The following is a 23,253-nucleotide window of genomic DNA, read 5'->3' as shown; positions in this document are numbered from 1 at the left end:
CCCTGGCCGCTGTCTGCCATACTGTAAATGCCCGAATTCAATATTCACTTGACAAACACCTCCCGTGCCATCGCTGTGCTGAAGCCACCGCGCGAAGGTCACTGTCCAGTGGGTGGAGGAAGCAGACAAGCCAGTGACGCCGATAAATAATTAAAATGATGGTACCTCGTCAGCAGTGTCGGAAGGAGATGAAGCCTAGGCTGACGCTCAAGTGAAGGCCGGGGTGGTCAGCGCAGGGCTCCGGGGGGCGCTGGCCCAGGCCGGGGAGACCACGCTGGCAGCGGACAGTGCTGGGGGAGCCCACCGAGACCCCATGCGTCTGAGGGGCCGCGGGAGACTAGGGGAGGAGGCCTGCCAGCCCGGGGGGCGGAGCGAACCGCGAGGGGCGGACTTTAGGCGGAGGAAGTGGGAGGGGCCGGGATGCAGTGGGCGGAGACGGAGGAGGGTCACGGGGAGACCCTGGGGCCACATCATGCTTGCGAAGAAAGAGCGAGGTTGGAAAGGCTGGGTTGGTATGTGTATGAAGCAGCTAGAGAGGACGTGCCCCAGACCCCAGACCCCAGACCCCAGGAGCCAGAGCCGCGTCCCCCATGGTCACAGCCCGACACGTGCCTGCAGGTGCAGGTGTTTACTCAAAAGCTCCCTAATGCCCCAACTTCCCAACCTCAAAGGGCGGGTCCAGTACCGGCAGAGACAGCCTGGCCCTTCCAGGGTGTGGGAGCTGGGTGGGAGGGGAAGTCCTGGCGAAGCTGCTTGGTACTACAAAGTAAAAAAGAAAGAAAGAAAATAAGAGAGTAAACTTTAATTACAATAAAGCTGCCTTGTGCCAAACCCCAGGTTCAGGGACCGGAAGGCTCTCTCCCCTCTGCTCGGGAAGGCCTTACAATGCCACCAAGCTATGGCCACCAGCTCCCCAGGGTTCCGTTCCCACACTGGGGGATCCAGTGTGAATAAGCGTTTGGACAATTTGCCACAAGGCAGGTCATTGCATTTTTAAGCCTCTCTCACGTGCTAGGATGTTCTTCCTTTTCTTGAGGTAGAATCTGCCTCCCTGGACTCACTCCTGGTCCTGGTTTGCCCTCCACAGAGACTGACCTCTAATCCTTCCTTCACAGGGTGGTCTCTGGCTTTGGGCCACTCTCCTGAGAAATCGAAAAGACACACTTCTGGTTGACAAAGATTGCGAAAGTAGCATCGTCCAACTTCCTTAAAATAAAGCCACAAAACTATATAGTGAGAACACACATAATAAAAGTATGAAGTGTGAAATGAGTCCAAATGATCTCACCGACAAGCTTAACTGAACACAAAATATTTCTGAGTGATGATTTATTAGTCACCCAAACTAGGCCGACAACTAGGTGGAGGCCGCGCAGCTTGTGAAAAGGCTGCTCCCCAAAGCCGGTCCTGAGTCACTGCAGGACTGGTTTCCCATAGAATCAGCTTGTTCCCTGTCCCAGGCCCCCAGGAGCCAGAATCTCCTGCTCAGCACAACCATGAAACATCTCTGTGGACACACGTTCTGAGGTTGTGCCTGGATCCTCTCACCAGCCCCGACCGCGGATGGGGTAAGGTGACCCCAGGAAGCAGGTGTCAGGAACTGGAGGGTCCAGGGCTGAGATGTGGAGCAGGGCACTGTGAGCCTGGCTCTGCAGTGAGGCAGACCTCAGAGCCTGGGCCCCAGCCTCTTAACTTGGTGTCTATGTGACCCTCTTTCTGCCTGCGTGCTTTTACCTGTAAAGATGGCACAATGTAATACATACCTCCTGGAACTAACGTGCAAAATAAATGAGATCACTTTTTCTTCTTATTTGTAATCAGAAAAGAAATTGAAGATGGAAAATAACAAAAGCATGGGAAAACTCAATAGGACACATACAACTGTCTGGTACAGTCCCTGAAATTGAAGGCGTGCTCAAGAAATAGCAACCTTGCCCCCTCCCTGCTCTGCCGCAGAGGGACTCATGAGGGAGGGGCCCATCCTGAGTGGCCCGGGCCTGAGGCAGGAAGGGAAGGAGGGACCGGGGGGTGGGGAGCCCCAGCAGGGCAGGGGAACCACTGCCACCAGCCAGGACACCACTTCCTTAGAAAGGACACAGGGCTGTGAGTCTGGGGCTTCCCACACTTGGGAAGTTTAACTTTCCAAAACTTGTAAAATAAAGTATATAATAAAACTCCCCGGGGCTCCTGCATCTACCGCTGACAGAAGAAAACCTCAGAGCCGAATAAAGCTTAATAATTATGATTAAATTGAACATTTTCAATAAACTTCTCAAATGTATAAATGTCCGGCAGAAATGAATGCCTTCTACCAGAAAAGATAAATGAGCACACAGGAGAAAGGTTAGCGTGAACAGAATACTGTAAAAACCACTCACTTTTATCCTGGATTTGGTTACACGTCCTATTTCCTTTCATTAAGGAAGTTTTCCCCACTCCTAGCTTAAGGTGATTAAATGACATGATTATTGTTGTACATAAGACCGGTAACATAATTCCTTTTATTAAAAAAATAAATCCCCAGACACAAACTTTAGGATCTGTCTGGTCTCGACGTCAGGTATCTGCGCGTTTCTTATACCTCCCACGGCTGGACTGACCCCAGCCGGCAGAGGGTGACTGGCGTCACCTTCCAGGCCGAGCCCCGCCACATATCTGCCACCCTGTCCAAGGCTCGTGACCGAAGTCTGTAGTTGCTGGACAATAGAAACCCTTGGTTTCTCTTTAACTTACAATAAAGAGGGTAACCTTGAACCCCGTGACTCCCCAGCTCTGGCAGTACTTGGGACCCACAGCCAGCAAATAAATGAAAATAAAGTGCTGATACATTTTGACAAATTATAAAATTCAACTCTCAATAGACAGAACAGAGTAATTAAAAACAAGTAAAAAAAAAAAAACAAAACTGTGAGCATAGGACTTTTATGAGTATTATAAGAAATAAGGAACATTTGGAAGAAACTCTCCAAATCATTTTGATGAGTTTTTAAAACTCACGGAACTAAAATGATAAGGGTTACATTGAGAAATATCGTAAGTGAGGCAGGACATCTCTGGCCATCTGCTTTTCGGGGAAGTCCCATTAAAAGAATCCCCTGAACAAAATCATTTAAAGGCAGAACGTAAGCTTCCTCTTCATCCCACACCTCTCCAATTATCTACTAAACTTTTCCTAAGAAAGGGAAATTTAGCAGCTGAGCGTCTCACCCGGATTTCCAGAATTGCTCAAATTCAGCAAGAGCTCTAAAATCTTCACGTGCTGTTCACAAGCCAGTTCTACTAGGCAGGCAGCAGGTCTTTACTTGCTGGCACAGGAACGCGAGGGCACGGGCGAGGGTGCTGTCACACCGAGCACGGCCCTGCAATGAACTGCTTCCAATACCCCGGTAGCAGCCGCCGGGAGGAATGGAGAGCTGCCCCCAAACTGGCCCCGACTAAACCCTCCCCGCCACCCAGGGATGCAGAAAGGCCAAGAAAGCAGCGTTACGAGTGAGCCAACAGCAAACACACTCCACATGTGAAAACTTCGTTAAAAATAATAAAAATATACATCAGAAATTGTGACTTACCACCATCAGACACAGTTGCAGACTGAAAGAAAAGAGAGAGAGACATGAGTTAATTGGGCCTCATGACAGGTCAGGAGATGATAGCACGTCCACGTGAGGAGCAAAAGCAGACTCTGGCCGTCCCCGTTCTGGGAGCGGGTGTCCAGGAGACCAGCCGCCTCACTGGGGCGCGTCCCTGCGCTTCCTGGGCGAGCCGGGGAGCAGGCCGGGCGGAAGCAGCCCATCTCCACTTGGGGACAAATCCCAGCACGTTTGACATCGCCGTCTTAGTAACAACCTCGGTGAGAACAGCATTACAAACTTCGGTCTGATCAGCCCGGGCTGGGGTCCGTGGGGTGCACCCACGTCCAGGAGGCAGGCACCCTGCCCACTGTCCGTCCAGGGCCAGGCGCTGCCCTGGGCACATCACAGCCCTGCTCGGCGCTCTCACGCCGAGGCCCGGCCCGCGCAGGGGTGAAACCACCCCGGTGGTAGCAGAGTGGGGGCTCGGCCACAGCCAACCCCGACCGCCAGGCCCAGCCACCCTGAGCAGACAGATGGGGGGACAGGCCAGGACTGGAGGGAGGAGGCCATCGAGGGAGGTCCCAGAACGACAGGCGGGCTGGGCTCCCAAAGAGCTCTGAGGAATCCTCCGACGGGGACAGCTGAGCAAGGCCCCCTGGGGACCCACCTGTGGGTCAACAGTTCTGAGGTTGTAACCTAGGGAAGGTCACCTGGGACATGGAGGGAGAGGGCTCCGGAGAAGGAGTCGGGAAAGGGAAAAGCCGGGCGGAGGCAGGAGAGGGTGTCGGTGGCACAGACACCAGGGGAGCCTTCACGGCGGGAAGGGGAGCAGGTTCAGTGCAGGGCAACCTGCTGCCTTGTTGACGTGTCCTGGTCACAGCACAGGCACAGCTCCGAGAGCAGCGGGCAGGCAGGGCCCCAAGGCAGGGACGGGGGCCAGCGGGCCACTGATGCGGTGCCAGGCACCGGAGCGGACGTGCTGCCCTCTGTGTCTTTGCCCAGCGCTGGGCTGGGCGCAAGGAAACCTCCCAGCCACGCCCTAAGAATAAACCCACTGCAGAACCCCCAGGCCTTGCACGCCTTCCTCTCTGCAGAGGGAAGGGAGACTGGAGTGCATGGCGTGGGGGGTGAACGGGGAGCCCCTTCCCAAGTCCTGGGCCCCCCCAACAAGCAGAGGTCATGTTTTAAGACCCCTAAGGCCAAAGCCAAACAAGTGAGGACAGAGGTGCCCCAGATTAGCTGCTTCCGGTGGAAGCCCCATCCCCCCGGGGGAGAGAAAGCATGTATTTGTGGCCGAATTTTGAAAAGAGCCACCATGTCAACTGCATCCCCTACTCACTGTTTGGTCCTCCCGTCGCCAGCGCCAGGGCCCCCCAGACCTTGCCTCCTGGACTTCACGGAAGACAAGGGACCCTCTTGGTCGCAGCCCCTCACCTTGTGGGACTTACACCTACCCTCCTGCCCCCAAGGGTCTGTCCTCTGACAGCGAGAGGCATAGGCTTCCTGACGGTTTTAGGATGGGGCTCGTCGGCGTTTCATACCATCGTGAGTCCTCGGTCAGAAATACCCTGGAACTATAACTGGTACCTTATCCGTATATTTTTCTATAGTAAAAACACAGGCTATTGTGGGTCCAGCTTTGAAACCTTCAGACAGGCAGGCAATGAGCAGGCCCCAGCGAGCCACCAGCCCTCACACGCTAAGGGTCTGGTTTTCACCGGAGAAGCGCGGGCTGAGTCTCCTTCCCAGGGCGGACGAGTGCACTGTGGGAGGCTGTCCTTCTGCCCGTGCTCACAACAAATCACCTACAATCGAGTTGTAAACTAAATAATATCAAAGGCAAATTACTCCCTTGAGATTATGAGAAGAAAATCTGCAAAAAGGCCACACACAAAAGCAGAAATACTACCAATAACGATTTTGAAAACTAAGTCATAAAACGCAAAATCCACGGATGTGAGGATGTGGCTCACTTCATGTTACAATCTTGACTAAAACTAAAGTCTCAGGCTTTAGCAGACTGAACAAAATGCACTAAAAAGTCTCACACGTATCCCCAAAATGAACTGAACTCAAGATCCAGGAGACAGGAGTGTGCCTGAAGCCAAGAAGGAGGTGGCAGCTGAGTGCGGGCAGCCCACGGGGAGGCGGGGTGGGCTGGGGAGCGTGGACACGGCGAGCAGGGAGGGCTCAGCGCATCTGGAGAGGCTCCAGCTGGGGGGCTGCCAGACTCCAGCGTGGGGGGGCCCTCTGGTACAGTGTGAACAGATCCAGGTAAAGTTCCCCAAACGTGCTTTTAGAGCAGTTTTAGATTTATAGACACATTGTGAAGCTAGCACAGAAACAAACATGCTTTCTAACATACTGCTGCTCCACAGGAGCAAGGGGAACCCCTGAGGGAGGAGAGAGGGGGAGGGAACGGAGAGCAGCCGGCAGACGCCAAGGCCGCCAGGCGGGACGCAGGGCTGAGCGGCGCGTGTCCACTCACTCGGACGCTCGTGGGGCAGAGTCCCAACTCCGGCAGGCACAAACACAAATCCTCCGGGAAGGCCCACAGGAGTTCCAAGAGTGGGAGCCTGCCCAGACGTAAGCTCCCAATTCAAAAATCCCCCCAAGCCCAAGGAAACCCCACCACGAGAAAGAACCAGCAGAAATAGCAATTAACAGAATCTCAGACACTGGAAGGTTCTAGTACAGATGTCAAATAACCATGAAATTGTGAAGAAATAAAAGTTGCAGTAAAGAAAAGAGGAAGTAAGGTGGTAGATACGAAAAATAACCCAACAGAATGATTGACAATGAAAACTACAACTGTTGAAATTAAACACTCAGTAGAGAGGTTAACAGAGATTAGAGGTTGAAGAGAAAATTTGGGGATTGGAAGACAGACCTGAAAGAAATCACACTGATGGTAGCACAGAGAGGAGGCACAGGAAACAAGCAGCAGAGACTAGGCTGCACTGGGAGGGTGCACAGAGAGGGTGGAAGATGCACAGGAAATCCTGGCCAGCCTGCAGCAGGGCCAGCGAAACCCCCTAAGGAGTGAGAGCTGCTCTGCAGATAGGTACCCACTGCCCACAGGCCATTCCTCCGGGAACTTCTCCAGGATGCCCACCAGGAAGAGGCATCCTGGGTCCAAGCCTCAGTTGTTCCGCATTTTCCAGGAGGGACTCAAAGTCTACAGGCCACAGCCTCAGAGGAAGTACTCCCTTCCCTTTCCCCACTTCGGGTAGCTGTGCCAAGAGTGCCTTCCAAGTACTAGGCGTCTGTGGAGCCACAGGCTGGCGGCCCCTGTGTGCTGAGGGTTCTCCCCGAGCGGCCCGATATCCCCGCCCACCCAAGGCCCTAAGCTCTGCACAGAAATCCTTGACGAGAGGCAAGTTCACGCTGGGATGGCTCCTGACACGAATCAGTGCAGAAGGATCACCGGAACTAGGTACGCAGCCCTGCCTCGCGTCTCCCACCTTCTCTGTTCGCGACTTGTTATCCTGGCAACTGTCTCCATCCCAACCAGACGTTAATCTGAAAGTAAAGCTCTATGGAGACGCACTTTAATATCACCTGGACATAAAACTACTGTCCCCCTCCAAGTTTCCATACTTTTGGAGAAGTCGATGATGACTTCCTGACCAGATAACTTAATTTGAAAATAATGTATAATTATCATTAACCTAATTCTCCCATTTACTATCTAATATTTATTCTATTTATAAACACACACCTGGGAGTGACAGAGCTGGGCCATCACGTGAACCGACATGAGATATCCCCCAAAAGGGCCCGCTGGATCCCTAGTCAGCATCTGATTCCTTGGCCGTTTTGAGAAGGATACGGAAGCAGGCTACGGAGCACATCGCAGGGGCTTCATTATCAGAGGAGGTGAGGCTGAAAGAGGTGACACAGTGCAGCACGGGCGACAGATGCTGTCACGGGAGGGGGCGGGGGAGGGGGCCAGTGCCTGGCGTAGGGGCAGATGAGACGGTGCAGGCAAGCAACCTGCCGACAACAGCCTTGGGGGAAAGGCAGGCAACCCCCCAAATCGTTTCTATTGACCTTGGGATTGACACGTCCAATTCTGACCCAATTACCCTGGTTAAGCCTGGCTTGCACTTTTCAAGCACATCCTGGTTGACGGGGGAAGCATCCAAAATGGCAAAAATTCAGAAACCCCCATAGATAATTCCCAAAGAACATCCCCCACAAAGGGTAAGAAGGACTAATTGCAGATCAACATGACTTTTAAAGTTAGGCATCCCCCAATTTCCTGGCATGCTTAGACCACTATAAACATTTTCACAAATTAAAACTTAACTCGCCTAACGTTTGTTCTGATACATTAGCCTGTACTTCTTGGGTTCTTCCCACGTTCCCATGTCGCACGCTATTCTTATAAAAAGCGCAGCTGCAGAAAACAAGCCGCCAGTTAAAAGGTGCCAGAAAGTGAGCATTTTTCTGTGCTTACAGTTTAAACACATACCATAACTAAACAGCTCTAAAAAGGTCTATGATATGTCTCCAAGACTGGAGTTTACACTAACGTAAATACATTGGTTTTTAAAAACTTACAAAGTATTTTAGATACGTAATTTAAGTTCAAACAATCTCCATACCTCAGGTCAGCCTCTTAAACCTGATAGTTCAGTGTTAACTGATTTGGATCTATTCCCAGCAGGAAATGTGTCTGGACCACACATGTGCACGGATAGTTTATTTTTAATTAATGTTTTGAACGTTCTAGATAATTTCTATGAAGAGTGCTATATGATTCTGGTTTATCAAGGCCGATTCTGTCAGTAACATTTGACAATAGCAGTTATGAGAATATATCATTTCCTAATTACGCGATACATAGTAATATACATAGTTTCAATTTTGAGCTACTGACAAAATTTCCTACTTTGAACATAAGAAATATTAAATAACCATCTCTGGTTCTTAAAATAAGAGACCAAAGGCTCGTAACTTGCCTAAACGTTTTGAAAAAAGAGATAATCCCAATGATGAAAAGCCTTAAGAATCTAACAATTCAATTTGCATCTAATTTATATTTATTTGGCCTTTTAAAAGCTTGATCCTCTAAGTTTTTTTTTTTTTAATATTTATTTATTTGATTTTTATTTGGCTGCACCGGGTCTTAGTTGCGGCATGCGAGATCTTTAGTTGCGGCATGAGAACACTTAGTTGCGGCATGTGGGATCTAGTTCCCTGACCAGGGATCGAACTCAGACTTCCTGCATTGGGAGCGTGGAGTCTTAGCCAATGGACCACCAGGGAAGTCCCGATCGTCTAAGTTTTAAAGCGACTGCTCGCTGGACGGAGCACAGAAGAGAGCGGGTGGTATGGGACAGGAAGACCACAAGGGGCGGGATGAAGGGCCATCGGACAAGGGATGGAGGGCCACTCTGCTGGTCCCACCCACACGCCAGCCCGCCCTCTGCTCCGAGAGCTCAGGGGCCTGCACAGCAGGCCACGACCCTCCAAGGAGCTATCAAATCAATTCAGTGCATCGTTAGCAGCATTTGTGAAAAAATGAGATAAGATGGGATAGAATAATGTGAAAGCAAAACACCACGAATGCCCCGGGGTCTCCGCTGTTTTAGAGCCCGGCCTCAGAGCTGCACGTCTGTGTGCACGCGAGCACACACACCCCGTGCGTCCTGATGTGACATGCATCCCCCACGCGGGCTGTAGTCCTGGGGTGGTGCGTGGAGAGCACCTTTGCAAACGTGGGGAAGCCGTGTGTGAACAGCTCTGAGAGCAGAGAGGCAACCTCTCCCTCCCCTCGGCCTGGAGCACCCCACCCGGTCCCTAGCGCTCACCTGCAGCCTCACCTGGAGAGCCCACTACCTGGGCTGCAGCTTCACCCACGCCTTCTCCAGAGAAGCTTTCCACAGCCACGACGCCCAGTACTCCGGTTACATACAGGACACAGGGGTGACCTCCCATAGACCTCGAGGGGCCCGAACCAAAGGGGCAGTGCCCGTGCCCCAGCCCACCCAGGATCCACAGCATTGCACACACACTGTGCACACACACACACCCCGCACTGTTCCTTCCCAGCAGTTTCAGCCAGAGATAGCTGGACACAAGGCTCACGTGCAGCAAGGAAGAGGCAAGTAGTTCTAGGTTCAAACCACGACTTCACAGCAGAGGGTCTCTGCGATCCAGAGACTGTGGTGACAGCAGGACGACAGCACCACAGGTGTGTTCAGTGCTGCCCAGTGACCAGCGGGGTGGCCGGACACAAGGCGGGCCGGGGCTCACCAGGCAGCTCACGGCGCTTCCTGTGAGGGGTGGGGACAGGCAGTGGGGGCCTGCAGTCGGAGGGCGCAGGGGCCCTGGCTCAGAATGCAATCTGTGCATCTCCTGTGTGTGTGTGTGTGTGTGTGTGTGTGTGTGTGTGTGTCCCAAAGAGCCCTTCAATCTTCAATAAAATCAGAAGAAACCGAAAACCCACAATCACAGCATTTTCCTAAGAATTTAACAGCTACTATTTCCACTGTGCCCTTGGACTCAGATCATTCATTACAAAAACTTAAAAGCCCAAAGGAACACGGACGAGGTAGCACCCAGGCGCCACAGCAACGCTAGGGGTTTGGGGTGAGCATCCAACTTTACACGAGAACCCTCTGGCCTCACTGCTGAAATGAAGACGACGATCCCCTCCACACTGGCCAGCCCAGCGGAACAAAGACCCGCATCCCCACTGTGTAGACAGGGCGGCAAGTCTCAGAGGGTCTGGGACAGCCTTCACGTCTGCATCCCCACAGGACAGCCGGACTCCTGCAAGTCAAGTTAACGTAAACACTGGCCTCCCGGGATGTCCTGGGCAGGAAGTGGCACTGAGTATAGCCTCAGACAGGCTCACTCACCGGGAGCTCCTTCTGGATAAAGAGTCCACAGAATCCGAAGCCCCCTCTCTTCTGAACTTGGAGCCCAAACCCAGGAAACGTTTGAAACGTTTTCTCATGGAGGCCAAGATGCAGCCACCGCTTGAAAACCTCTGCTCGGCAGAGCTGGAGCCCCTGCTCCCCAGGCGGGCCAGGGGCAGTGGCAGGGGGCGCTGGCCCTGGGGGTCAGGGAGCATGGGAAGTGGGGAACGCGCTGGGACGGCTTCCACTCACTCAACAAAACGCGCACTCCTCCAGACGCTGGGTGTCTGCCACAAACCTGCAACCCAGGAGCTTATGCGAGGGGCTGGAGATCAATCCAGAAAGTCAAGTCCCCGCCGTCCCGGGGAGGCAGGTGTCCCGGAGCGCATGGCACAGAAGGGGGCCGACGTGGGGCAGAGCGAGCGGGGCCCCCGGGCCCCAGGCAGGAGAGCCAGCGGGCGAGGAAGTATAAGGTCAGACAGACTTGGAGGGTCTCGGAGGGTTGAGCCCAGGGGCCTGCTGACCGCAGAGCTCCAGGGTCAGGACCCCGGCAGGAGCAGGGCTGGGCCCTTCCCCCAGGCCTCCCGCACGTCCTAAGGGAGCATCTCCAGATCTGCAGAGGTGGGGCGGGGAGGGCAGCCTCGAAGTAGCAGCGGGGTGCTGGGACGCAGACAGGTCCTGCTGTTTCAAGGAGGAGGTGGGCCCAGCTTCCACGCCTGCCACATGAGAACCGTGTGCTCAGAGGCGACGGGAGAAGTGCTCACTGAGGGGACCCGGGAGAAAGGAGCCGCCTGCGGCCACGCAAGCAAACAACAGAAAGGAGGGGCAGGACGCAAGGGAAGCCCAGTGCCAGGTGACCCAGCCCCTTACAGAAGAAAGGGAAGATGTGAACAAAAGGGAAGATGATCGTTTCCTTCAAGTATACTAGGAGGCCTTCTGCTTCTACAGATAACAAGAATCAGAGCGTTAAAAAGGGAGAAAAGAATTTGTGCAGCCCACAGATCAAGTGGGGTACAGTGGACGGCCCTGGACAGACTGAAGCCACTGCCCCATGCAGTTTTCAGGTGAAGAGGCCTGGGGCAGAGCAGGCCTGAGCGACTGGGGTGCACCCAGCATGACGGGATGCCCGCTGGCAAAGACCGCTGGACACGCAGCCCGGTGCAACCCCGGCTCTGGCCAGGACCACCCAGGGCGGCAGAAGCAGGAGAAGCTGACGTTGGGGGAGAGGCCAGTGAGCACAAGTCAGCTCATCTGAGCTAAAAAGAAACTCGGTCAACTGAAGGGCTCCGTGACAGCCCATCAAGCTTCTCCCAGAGAGGTTCAGAGGGAGCGGGCCCCGCGCTTCAGACACGCCAGCCCACAGAAGGGCACGAGCTCAGATCTGCCCCTACCCACACCGCCCGCCACCAGGAGAGGGCCAGCCGGGGTCCTGGCATGCGCTCTGCAGGGGAGGGAGCAGCGGCCCACGCCTGGCCACCCTGCGCCTCCCGCTTTAGGTCCTCACTTCCCCGGCACACGGAGCTGCCTTCCTCAAGGGCTCCTCCCTGGGATGCACTGCTCAGCATCGCATCCCCTCAGCTGCGCCTGGACCGCGCCATCCCCTCAGCGGGCGCCCGCAGCCTTGACCACCGCCGCTGACACCTTGATCGCCATGCAGCCCGCCCGCTGCGGCTGGCCCTAACACCTCCCTGCTCAGCGCCGCCCAGAAAAGACTATTTTACCGTTTTTTACAGGGCAGCCTTTATTTTCAAATCCCACCCAGAGCCCAGCACACGCAGAGGTAAAACCCCTGGTGTCCGGCAAGCTCTCTCCCTGGGACTCCAGAGCCAAGAGGCACCTGCCTGGGCAGAGGGAAGGCCGCACAGAGCTGCCATACCCGACTCTCCCGAAGACCGCCCGAGTGCGACGCGGCAGAACCTGTATGCACGCCCGGGACCCACAGGGCTGAGCGCCCTCCCGGAGCAGCCGGGCCACCGGAGCGGACGCCCAAGCAGGCCGGACATCTCCGCCCGGCGGCACTGGGTGCTGTGGACACGGACTGTGGGTCTGGTACAGTGAAAGCAGAGTGGGGACGCAGGGTCAGGCCGGCTGAGGTGGTGCCCACGGCGGTGCCCAGGGCCCCCAACCTCACGGGGGGCTGCTCCCACAGCCCAGAAGGCGGTGTGGAGTCTGACGCTGGCTGCGGTGGTGCAGGGTCACCAAGCTCTCCGGCCCGGCGCTCTGCCTGGCAGGGTTGCCTCACCGGACGGCACATAGCCAATTCTGTCGCAGCCCTCCTGGGCCGCAGCCCAGCCACAGCACGGAGCACCGCCACAGGCCCCCACCCCAGTGAGCCAGTCAGACACAGCAGGGGTGCTCGGGCACCGCTCCAAGGTCCGCAAGGGGGTCCAGAGAGGGGCCCCCAAGCTTTCCCTCTTCCCTCAGCAATTTCTCGTGCCTCCTCGACATGCGATCTTACTAGCCCGAGGCTGTAACAGCCCATCGTAGTGTGGTTTGAATATGAAGGATCGCGTGGTTTGAGTATGATGGATCGCGTTGTTTTGGCAAAGGGGCAGATACATTTCAAAGTCTACTTATGTTGGACCTCATTCCTAAAAGATGGGGAAACCGACAGGTTCATCTGGTCAGTGAGGGCCTGGCGCTCCTGCCGGCTCCGCATCCGTCAGCTTCCCTGTGCGCTTCGTACACGGCTACGGAGGCGTCTCCTCTCCAGGCTCACGGGTTCTCCTCTCCCAGATGGAAGGCGCTGCGAGACGCAGCGCCCTTCACAAGTCAAGGCTTTCCTGGGGCACATGCACGCTGTGGACGGGGCCCTAGGGTTCCCGTGACGCACCTACGGTAGAAATGGACAATCTGAGGCTCGGGGGAGGCACAGAGCTGGCAAGGGGAGGGCAGCCTTCCCACACGGGCCCCCCAGCCCTACTGCCCTTAACCCCAAGACGTCTCTCACTAGGACTGACCTGGAGGCCACGGTGCTTTCTGCCCCCTTTCCCACCAGCCCGCGGGCAGAGCCGGCCAGACCCGGAGGACTGCACACTGCCCTACCACCTTCCAGCCCATTTCCTATTGCTTAAAATATGACCTCACCAACCAGATTTTGTTATTTGCTGGGTTGAGATTTGCAAAATTTCAAAATGAATCCAAATCGTTTATGTAGGCAAGCAAAAGGCAGATTTCTAGTGATTTTTTTTTTCACTCAAAAAACATTTTCTAAAACTTGCTTCTATATACCATGGGAACGAAAATGCAGCCTACATATATGTACAAGTTAGTAATTGGTCAATTGGTGCATATATCGGACACAGTGTATCCAAAGTTCCCTCTTCCACCAGGACATGAAATGCAATGGACAGGAAACGTCAGTACTCCTGCAGAGAGGGCCAGAGGCAGGCAGGCAGGCAGCAAGCACTCCCGTAAACATCAAAGCCACCAGCCCACCCTCTCAAGTGAGCTTTATCAGTACAAGGAGTTTTCAAAATACATAGTAAGTATTTTTAAAATCCATTAAAATCTGCGCTTCCTTCACAGGCATGACTCTTGGCCTGTCCAGCAGACCTACTTCTATTTTCTATTTAAAGGGCATGATGCAGTCATTTTCCCAAACCCAACACCCAAACCAGTCACTTCTGAGCGAGTAGTTCCTCCTGCTGTTCTCTACAGAAGGCTCTAACTAGACATCAGGAGAACATTTTAAGATGAAACAACTCTCAGAAAAGAATGAATTTAAACTGGTACCCAGTAACTAGGAACAATCTTTTGTAAATAATTTGAATTTATGTTTGCCTTTACATCAACACAGCACAGCCACTAGAGGAAAGTAAAAATTATTTTTTTAATTTAATCTCAAATCCTTTAAAGACATTTTATAGTAAGTTCAACTCTATAAGCTTAGATACTAATCAATCATTCCATACGACTGCCAGTAAGTAGCTCCCCATGTATGTATATGAAGCGGAACCAGCCCATTACATTTTGAAATGCTAGATATGTGCAACCAAATCACTTTGCTCACCCCCAAAACTAACACATTGTAAATCCATTTTAAAACAGAAACTATACTCTTCAATTTTAAACAAGAGAAAATGTTAGCTATAAAACAGTGACTTAAAGAGCAAGAAAACTTGTAATACAGGTATCTGGCCGAAATTGAATATCTCAACAAAATTAATTCACTCATCTTCAAAATCTATTACAATCACAATGGTAAGGGCAAGGAAACATGGATGCTCTCTGTAAGGCTGACTTAGAACGCGGGTAGCGTCCCCCCGCAAGGTTGGGGGGGACCCGGTGTGACCGACCCCCAACCCAGCCTCGCTCTGGGTGTTGGTCTGTGGTCCCAGAGCCGGGCTTTTACCTCCACGGGACTCACTTCAGGCTCCATGATGTAGACACAAGAAAGACATTTTCAAAGTTTACACTTAAAAGCTACCATTCTCTAAACAAGCTGAAAATAAAGCAGTAACCAAGATGCCAAGTTTCCTTTAAACAATTCCGTTTAAGTGACGAGAAACATCTGGAGTAGCTTACCTGCTGACTGTTTAAAACGTGAGTCTCCTTTGGCAACCCTTTTTCCAAATTCATCTTAAGACAGGAGAACTTCTGACCCGCACCAGGCACGCAGCTCTAAAACACACCATGCAGCCCCGCCGCACGCCTGTGCACGTCAGAAAGTTTAAAGACATTTCAGATGAAGTTCCATCCCGCTCCCTCCGTAACCCATGGCAACAGGACACTGCAGGAAGCTGTGGTTTGCCAGGGATTCAGACTCTATCTCAATTGTCTCGTACAAAGAAAAAAAAAATCCGTTTACATAAATCACGCTGTGAGATCATTTTAAAAGTATTTCCTCTACCAAATCAGAAGAATAAAGCTTCAGCTGATAGGGGTAATTGCTCAGTCAGTACAGCAGCTGCAGAGCATTTGTTTTTTAGCAGCATGGTGCAGTGCGCTGCCTAATTACAGAGGCTCACGAGTCTATTATGAGATCCACGTGCACGCGTGTGCAGGGCCAGCCCTGGGAACCTGCCGTGTTCCTAAGACCTGTCTCAGGGCCTCGGCCCCTGCTCCACGATCTGCTGTCTGTCTCCCAACACCTGACACAACCTGAACGCGAGGGGGCCATGGCACGTCCTGGTTTTAAAAGGCAAGAAGGAAAGAAAAAGAAAACTGTTTCCAGAACCTAGGTATCACTGCAGAGCTACCTGCTAGCTTTCTGGACATTCGGGATAAACTGCTCTCCCCAAGGTGCTTCCCTGTCAAAACCTCTCCTCAGCAGGTGCCCGGGGTCTCGTCTGAGGGGCTCCAGGAACGGCCCTCGCTCCTGGCGTGTTAGACCGGGAGGACCTCGGCACGCATCCTGTCCAGGGCTGTGGGCGCAGTGGTGCCCATGGGCCAGCGGGCGGGGATGATGGCCTGGGGCTGGCCGGGTCAGGCTGCCAGCTGGAACGCGCCGAGCCCACCTTACTCTGTTTCCGTGGGAGAAACTCGCACACGGCCAGCGTGAGTGTTCTGTGCACGGGCAGAACTCTCAGAGATAACGAGCGGGCACTGGCTCGGGCTTCCTCAGACAGGCTTTCTCACACAATAAATGTACGGAAGCAGGAGAGGGGAAGGAGCAGAGGCTGCCACGGCCACCCTCTCCGCCACCACGGAGGACAGGAACAGGCCAATGGGGGATGCCGGGGGCTGTGATGAGCCAGTGAGGGGGGTGGGGGAGACCTCGCTGGCTGGTGGACAGGGAGGGAGGGCTGTGTGGAGGGGCAGGGAGGGGACCCGCAGCCCCGCCTCTCCCTCTGTGCAGCTGCCCCCGCCCCGGGAGGGGGGCTCCAAGACATAAGAAGCCACTCCTTCCAGCTCCCGGGGTCCTCGGTGCCCGCCTGGCCTGGAGGGGCTTCGAACCCTCTCCTTGGCAGGGCCTCATCTTTAAAGAAAGTGGGGGTGCCCTCTGGGCACACAGATGTCACGGCGGGAGGAGCTGTGAGGTATGCGCTGCAGGCCTGCAGGGCTGAGACACGGGGCTAGACACAGCGACATCCTTTCCACTGCCCAGCCTCCCCTTCCAGCACGCACACACGCACCCATCCACGTGCACACCTGCACACCTGCACCCAGCCACGTGCACACCTGCACACACGCACCCATCCACGCGCACACCTGCACACAAGCACATGTCCAGAGAAAACCCGCTGGAGGGCTCTGGAAAGACAACCATGGGGTTTTCAGTGATCAGCTGAGCCCGTGACTCTGTGACCTGATTATCCTCCTCGCTGATTTCCGAGGGGCCTGTACTAATTCACAGGGTTTTGGTGGAGGTGCTGGCCTCCCAGCCAGAGCGGGGGCCAGCAGCATCCTAGCCCCAAAGGCCCACCAGACAGACCCTGGAGATGACCACCAGGGACCAAGAAGGGAAACAGACTGCAGGACAGGCCACGCCCACAGGGCAAGCAAAGGACCTCCTGGGACCCTGGGAAAACCTAGCACCCAGGTGCTGGGCCGCCCAGGTTACCACTTCGGTGTCAAACTTGTCTTTATTTTAATCATTTCAGACAGAAATATATGTGTCCCTGCAGAAGCAGAACGATTTCACTTTGCGTGTTTATCACGTTCAGCCCAAAAAGCAGCCCAGGACCATCAGGGTCCACGTGCAGCTGTCCCCTCTGGGTTCTTCTGTCCCTCAGGCTTTCTCTGTCTCCTCCTTTGCTGTCCGTAAGGCAAGGAGAGGAAGGGGTGGGGCGAGAATCTGGCCACAGACTCCCCAGTACTAGATGGTGTTCTGGGCAGCCCAGAGCCCAGCTCACTTCCTGGGGAAAGAGAGGTGCCCGGAGCTCCTGGAACAAGTGACCAGGACATTCTGAGCACCAACCACATCCTCCTTATTCTGGTGGGAGTGTTGACCCGGGGCTAGGGGGCGGCGGCTTCAGACCCGGGCCCACAAAGCCCAGCACAGCCCCTGACAAACCCAGCAAGTGCTGGTTCGGGCAGGAGAAGAAAAGGCTGGTGGCGGCGGACGGTGTGGAGCTACCCAGCTCGGCCTTGACAGGACAGCCCCCTCTGTGAGCTGAGGCCAGCCACCCTGTTGGCACCTCCACAAGAGAGCAAACGGCCGGAAAGCAGGGGGGGGGTCTGGGGGGCACCCCGGCCTGGAAGCCCGACGACAGCACCCGCGGGCGAGTCCTGCAGCTGGAGGAACACAGAGGCCTCTATTCCCTGGGGCCGCACCTGCCCGGGGGTCCGTCCTGAGCTAAAAATGGCACGAGAGTCCCTGTGGGGTGCGCGGACCCGGGTCAGGGCAGCTCAGGGAGGATGCTGCGGAGGGGTTCCGGCCAGAAGGGACAGATGAGGGAGGCGAGGGCGTCCAGCGGGAGCTGCGGACCCTGGCGAGCGGCACCCGGGGCCAGGGGCCGCAGGTGGGGCCTCAGGGCCAAAGAGCTCCTCCTTCGTTCTGGGTCCCTTGCAGAGTCACCCGTCTCCCCAGGAGCCTCTCACCAGTCACCATCCCCCGCCCCACGCCCGTCCTGGAAAAGGGAGGGTGCATTCTCCTCAATACCCTGGACCCACCAGGGCTTCCCGAGGCTTCCGCCCAGCCCTGGGCACAGCTGGGCCTGGAGGGGACAGACACGCGCTTTACTCAAGGTTCAAAGTAAGCAAGGGAGAATGAGCGCAGACAAGCTCAGAGACAGGCCTGCGTCAGCCTGCCCAGCCCCTCGCCCCTTCACGAGGGCAAGGAGGCCGGCGAGGGCCAGACCACCCTCGCTCGGGGATGCCCAGACTTCCCGAGGAAGAGGCTAAGTGGCACAACCGGAGGAGGGTGCACAGTGACCGTGGTGACCGCCGTGGGGAGATGCTCAGGAAACGCGGCCTCACCTGCCCTCCCAGCTCCTCACCCCAGGCCTCCTGCGGCCGCCTCAGGGCCTCGGCTGTGACCCCTGTGGGCGGGGACCCTCGAGTCTCCCCACAGAGCTGCCGAGGTGAGAAGTCTGACCATTTGCCATCTACCTGGCCCAAGCCCCCCCACTCCCCAACCCCTCCCCTCACCCGGACCACCACACGGCCCAAAGGGTGATCCTAACTGTCCCCCTTCCTGCCCCGACACCCCTACTGTTCATTCTCGGCTTAGCAGCCAGAGGGACCCTTTCCAAATCCTGAAGCTGCCCTGCCCACCTCCTACCCATCCGCAGCACCTGTGCCCCACCTCCCGCCCCTCATGTCCATCCAGCCCTGCTGGGAGGCCAGCTCCTCCGGGGCAGGGGTTGGTGTCAGTTTTGTCCAGTGCTGTCCACAGAGCCAGAATAACGTCAGCACACAGTAGGCGTTCAAACAACAGTCACTGAATGAGGAGACACTCAAGGTACTGAGAAAACCTAGTATATGCCCCTGAGTCAATAGGATCTTAAAGAGAATTAAGATAATTTCTTATGTACATAGTTTAAAGAGTAGACTAGCATGTGAAAAACCAAAATAAGCCAAAACTGGCGGTCCAGTGGTTAAGACTCCGTGCGTCCAATGCAGGGGGAGCAGGTTCAATCCCTGGTTGGAGAACTAAGATCCCACACGCTGCACAGTGTAGCCAAAAAACAAAAAAAAACAAAAAGCAAAAAACTAAATAAAATTTTTTTAAAAATAAGCAAAAACTTCAAAGTTAAATTCCCCTAGAAACAGGAAAACAGCAAAAGTAAGAAATGGGTAAAAAGAGCTTGTTTTGAAATGTCTGAGTAGATTTCACCCTGGATAATGGGACTCCTGTAAATCACCCAGAGTGTCCCAGAGGTGAGCCAGAGGTGGGAAGGAGTGAACCAGGTCAGACAAGTGGCCACAGCCGGCAACTGGGCTCTCAATCTCAGGTCTAAGGCCCAGCTCGGGGTCCTGCTGCCTTTGCTGTAGGGGGTCAGTCTCAGGGGCCAGCCCAGCATAGCTCAGGGAGCTGGTGCAAAGCAGCTCACTCGACCTCAGCCTCAGCACCAGAGGGACCAGGCGAAGCCCCCTACCCCCCAACGCCCCCCTCCCTCCAGAGCAGATAAGTCTGGACAAGTGGCCAGGGAGGGAACCGCGTGGCCTCAGCGCCCCCTGCTGTCCAGGACGGGCACTGCCAGTCCTGCTAACAACCCCTGGGCCCGCTCAGGTGAGAGCAACCAGCACAGGCTGCCCCTTGACGGCAGGCGCAGGCAGGCACGGAGAAACTCCTGCCAACGGCCAGCAGTGGCTCAGCCAGCTCCACGCACAACATGGGTCAACGGCCTCCAGTGGGTGACGGGGAGGGGCAGCTCCCGGAAACTGGGCTGGGGCACTGTTCCCTTTTAGGCCTGCACTGCTCAGCTTGGGACCCCTGCACCCGGGTCCTACTTCGAGGCCCTGGGAGCCTTGAAGATGTCCCACAAACGCAAGGCGCTCTTTCTGAGACCGGCTCTACACACTGCAGGCAGAGGCGGGCCTGCAGTGCAGACTCCACTCTTCCTGCCCCGCCTCTTGGGTCCCGCCCTCCTTGGCGACCGTCCGCCGTGAGCATGACCAAAACTCACAGAAACCCACCCGACGCTTGCACACCTCCCGTCTCGAGAGCCCTCCAGGGAGGACGCCCCCCACGGCCCCCGCCTCCCCCTACCTGTCACCAGCTCACCTCCCCTCCCTCCCCCTTCGTCCCCGCGACGCTGCCCCACCAAGTCACAGGGAAAGCGTAGCCATGTCGCCGCTTCTCTCCACGGTTCTGCACTGGACATGCCACCACGAGCCACGGCCACACAGATGGAACCGTGCAGACGCGTTCTCTGCTGTCCACCTGCTCCCGTGACACCTGCACACCACGAGGCAGCCGCAGGGCGTTCTAGCACGAGCCAATCACACTGTGGGTAGGAGAGGTGGCCTCGTCTGGGAGCCTCACGACAACGCCGCCTTGGATTGCTGCCTGTCTCCTGGTCCACACGGTGCCGCCTCAGACACGAGGGATGCTGAGTCTCGGGACACCTGAGTCTTCAGTGTCCCTAGTGACAGCAAACACTCCCCCATGCTTGGCAAGAGTCCGGCTGCTTCACGTCTGCAGCAACATTCACGCCGTCCGCCAGTCTTTTCCACTCCAGACCTCCTGGGATGTGGACCTCACTGGCTGCAATTTGCCCCCCTGGTGACTAATGTGGTTGGAAGCCTTTCCAAGGCCGCATCTGCCACTGTGGATCATCTCTCATCAGAGGCCTGTTTGAATCTCTTGCCCGCTTTGCTTTGGTAGGTGTTGTGAGGAGCCTCCGTGGGTCACCGCACTCGTGTCCCCCCGCCCCGTCCGTGCCCTCGAGGGAAGGTGCGCTTGCGTGAACATAGGTTCCGAGTATTCGCTGAGTCAGAGTCAGCCTTGGTCTTTATGGTTAGTGCTTTTGGTGTTCAGCTTAGAAAGTCTTTCCCTCCCCAACAGCACGGACACATGCATCCACTTTAACCCCTACTAACTCGCGCTTTGCCCTTCCCAGGGAGATCCGCGACACAGCTGGATTAACTGCGTTGGCACGGCGTGAGGGAGAATCAGGTTCTCTTTCACTCTCTTTTTCCATGTAGACCCCTACTTACCCCAGCACCACTGAAAAGACCACACTCACCCCTGCTCTGCACACACGGCCTGACGTCCACAGGTGCTGGGTCTGTTTCTTGCTCTCTCTCCTACCCCACTGTCTGCCTGTCTATCCAGCTATCTGTGTGCCGTCACTTCCACAGCCTTACCTTTCTCTAACTTTATAAGTAAGTTTCAGCAGCTCATAGAGGAAGTCCTCCTACCTTATTCTTCTTCAAGAATATCTTGGCTACACTTGGCCCTTTGCATTTCCACAAAATTTTTAGAGTCATCTTAAGTTCCACAAAATAGCTGTTGGGATTTTGGTTACAATTACATTGAATCTACATGTCACTTTCAAACTGTGTCCACAACTGATTTTTGTATAGTGATCATATATCCAGCAACCTTGCTAAACTTACTCATTAATTTTAAGAATCCATAGATTCTTTTGGATTTTTCCATGTTACGATCACATCGTGGGAGTATAATCACACTGTCATTTTCCTTTGCCCGTTTTTTAACTTCCATTGTTCTACTTTCTTAGTACACTGATTAGGACTTGCAGTAAACATTTAAATGGAATGGTAACAGCAGACATCTTTCCTCACTCGATCTCAAAGGGAAAGCTTAAGTCTGACACATGCAATAGGCTTTTTTATATCCTTATCAGGTTAAGGACGTTCCTCTTAATCCCTATTTTGTTAAGGTTTTTTTTTAACCATGAACAGATACTGGATTTTACCAAATGCCTTTCCTGCTTCTGTTAAGATGATATATGATTTTTCTACTTTGTTAATGTGGTGAATTACACTGACTGATCTTCAAATGTTAAAAAAAAACACTGTCCTTGGAACAAACATGAACAGCTGGATCCAGGAGACACGATGTAGTGTAGGACCTTCCACCTCTCTCACCAGTGAGCTGCCCCATAACCCTCATTTCCCCTAAGGCGTCTCTCAGGTTTTGGTGCCCAGGTTTTGGAGGCCTCATAAAATGAGTTAGGAAGTAATGCCTCTTTACTGATTGTTCTGATAGTTTTCTGTTTCATTCATTTCTGCTTTGACCTTCATCACTGTCCAGCTTCTACGTCCTTTGCGTCTGTTTTCCAGCTCTTTTTCTAACCTCTTGAGGTGACTTCCTACTTCCCTTCATGTCTAACATTCGCTCATAAAGCTACAAATACTCCTCTAAGCTCAGTTTTAGCTACATCCCACAGGCTTAGATGTATTTCCTTTATCATTCAGAATATATTCTAATTTCCACAGTGATTCTTTGAACTCTAGATCACTCAGCCTCTCACTCTGGACGTGAGTGCCGTATCTCCTTTTTTGCCCCTGGTTTCTGCTACACCTGCCTGTGGCCAAGGACAGACTCTGGGTGAAGAGACGTCCATACCTGATGAGACTTGCTTTATGGCCCAGCACATGGTCAGCTTCCCTACATGTTCCACGAGGAGGAAAGGATGAATTTACTGGGTGCCGCACACATGAGTCCAGCAGGTCAAGCTGGTCAGATCCTTTACCTCTTACTGAACTTTTCCTGCTCAGTCTGCCAGTTACTGAGCAAGGAGTTAAAAAATCTCCTACTGTGAGTACAGATTAGTCCAGTTCTGTTCCTACTTCTGCCAGTTTTTGCTGTAGACATGTTGAGACTGTGTAACTGAATGCAAACAAAATTTATAACTGAAGCTCCCTGCTGCCTCACTATGACGAAGGCTCCTGTCTATCTGTGGGGCACTCTGCCTGGGAGACCACTTTGCAATCAGTGCAGCCCCGCTACCAGCCTTCTGATTAGTACTGCACAGTGTCTCCTCTTCCGTTCTTCCATTCACGTTTGATGTGTCCCTAGCAAACAGCATAACCAGACTTTTAGTGCTGCCTTCACAGTCTCTCCTTTCTAACTGGGATATTTGATCCCTTTACTGTTATTGTAACTACGAGCACAGCTGGACTGAACCCCCTCACGGAGGCTGCCTACTTGTCCTTCCTGCTCTCCGCCCTTTGTCTCTCCTTTCCTCCTGTCTCACCTTCTTTCAAATTCAACATTTTTTATTATTCCATTTCTTCCTTCTATTAATTTAAAACTTACTTATTATTTTATTGTCTTAGGTTACCCTGGAGATTACAACATGCATCCTTACCTTATAAAACTCAAATTTTCATCACACCTTTGTCCTCTTCCTAGTGGAGATAAGCTCCCAGAAACAGTTGACCTCCATTCCCCTCTGCCAGTGCTCATCCTACTGTGCTGTAATTTTTTTTTTTTTTTTTTTTTTTTT

The 23,253-nt window shown here is 53.9% G+C and overlaps 1 protein-coding gene across 1 annotated transcript in view; it reads right to left on the bottom strand.

Moving 5' to 3' along the window:
• Positions 1-23,253, bottom strand: part of RGS12 (regulator of G protein signaling 12) — a 95,131-nt gene that overhangs the window by 47,068 nt on the left and 24,810 nt on the right. The window contains exon 3 of the mRNA XM_007456894.1: positions 3,570-3,591. Within this exon, the coding sequence (XP_007456956.1) occupies positions 3,570-3,591 (22 nt within the window). The remainder of the gene's footprint in view (positions 1-3,569; positions 3,592-23,253) is intronic.

The sequence above is a fragment of the Lipotes vexillifer genome, unplaced genomic scaffold, assembly GCF_000442215.2.
Source record: "Lipotes vexillifer unplaced genomic scaffold, Lipotes_vexillifer_v1.1 scaffold63, whole genome shotgun sequence".
Taxonomy (NCBI): domain Eukaryota; kingdom Metazoa; phylum Chordata; class Mammalia; order Artiodactyla; family Lipotidae; genus Lipotes; species Lipotes vexillifer.
Note: the sequence above shows the minus strand (reverse complement) of the source record. Positions and strands in the feature narration are given on the sequence as shown.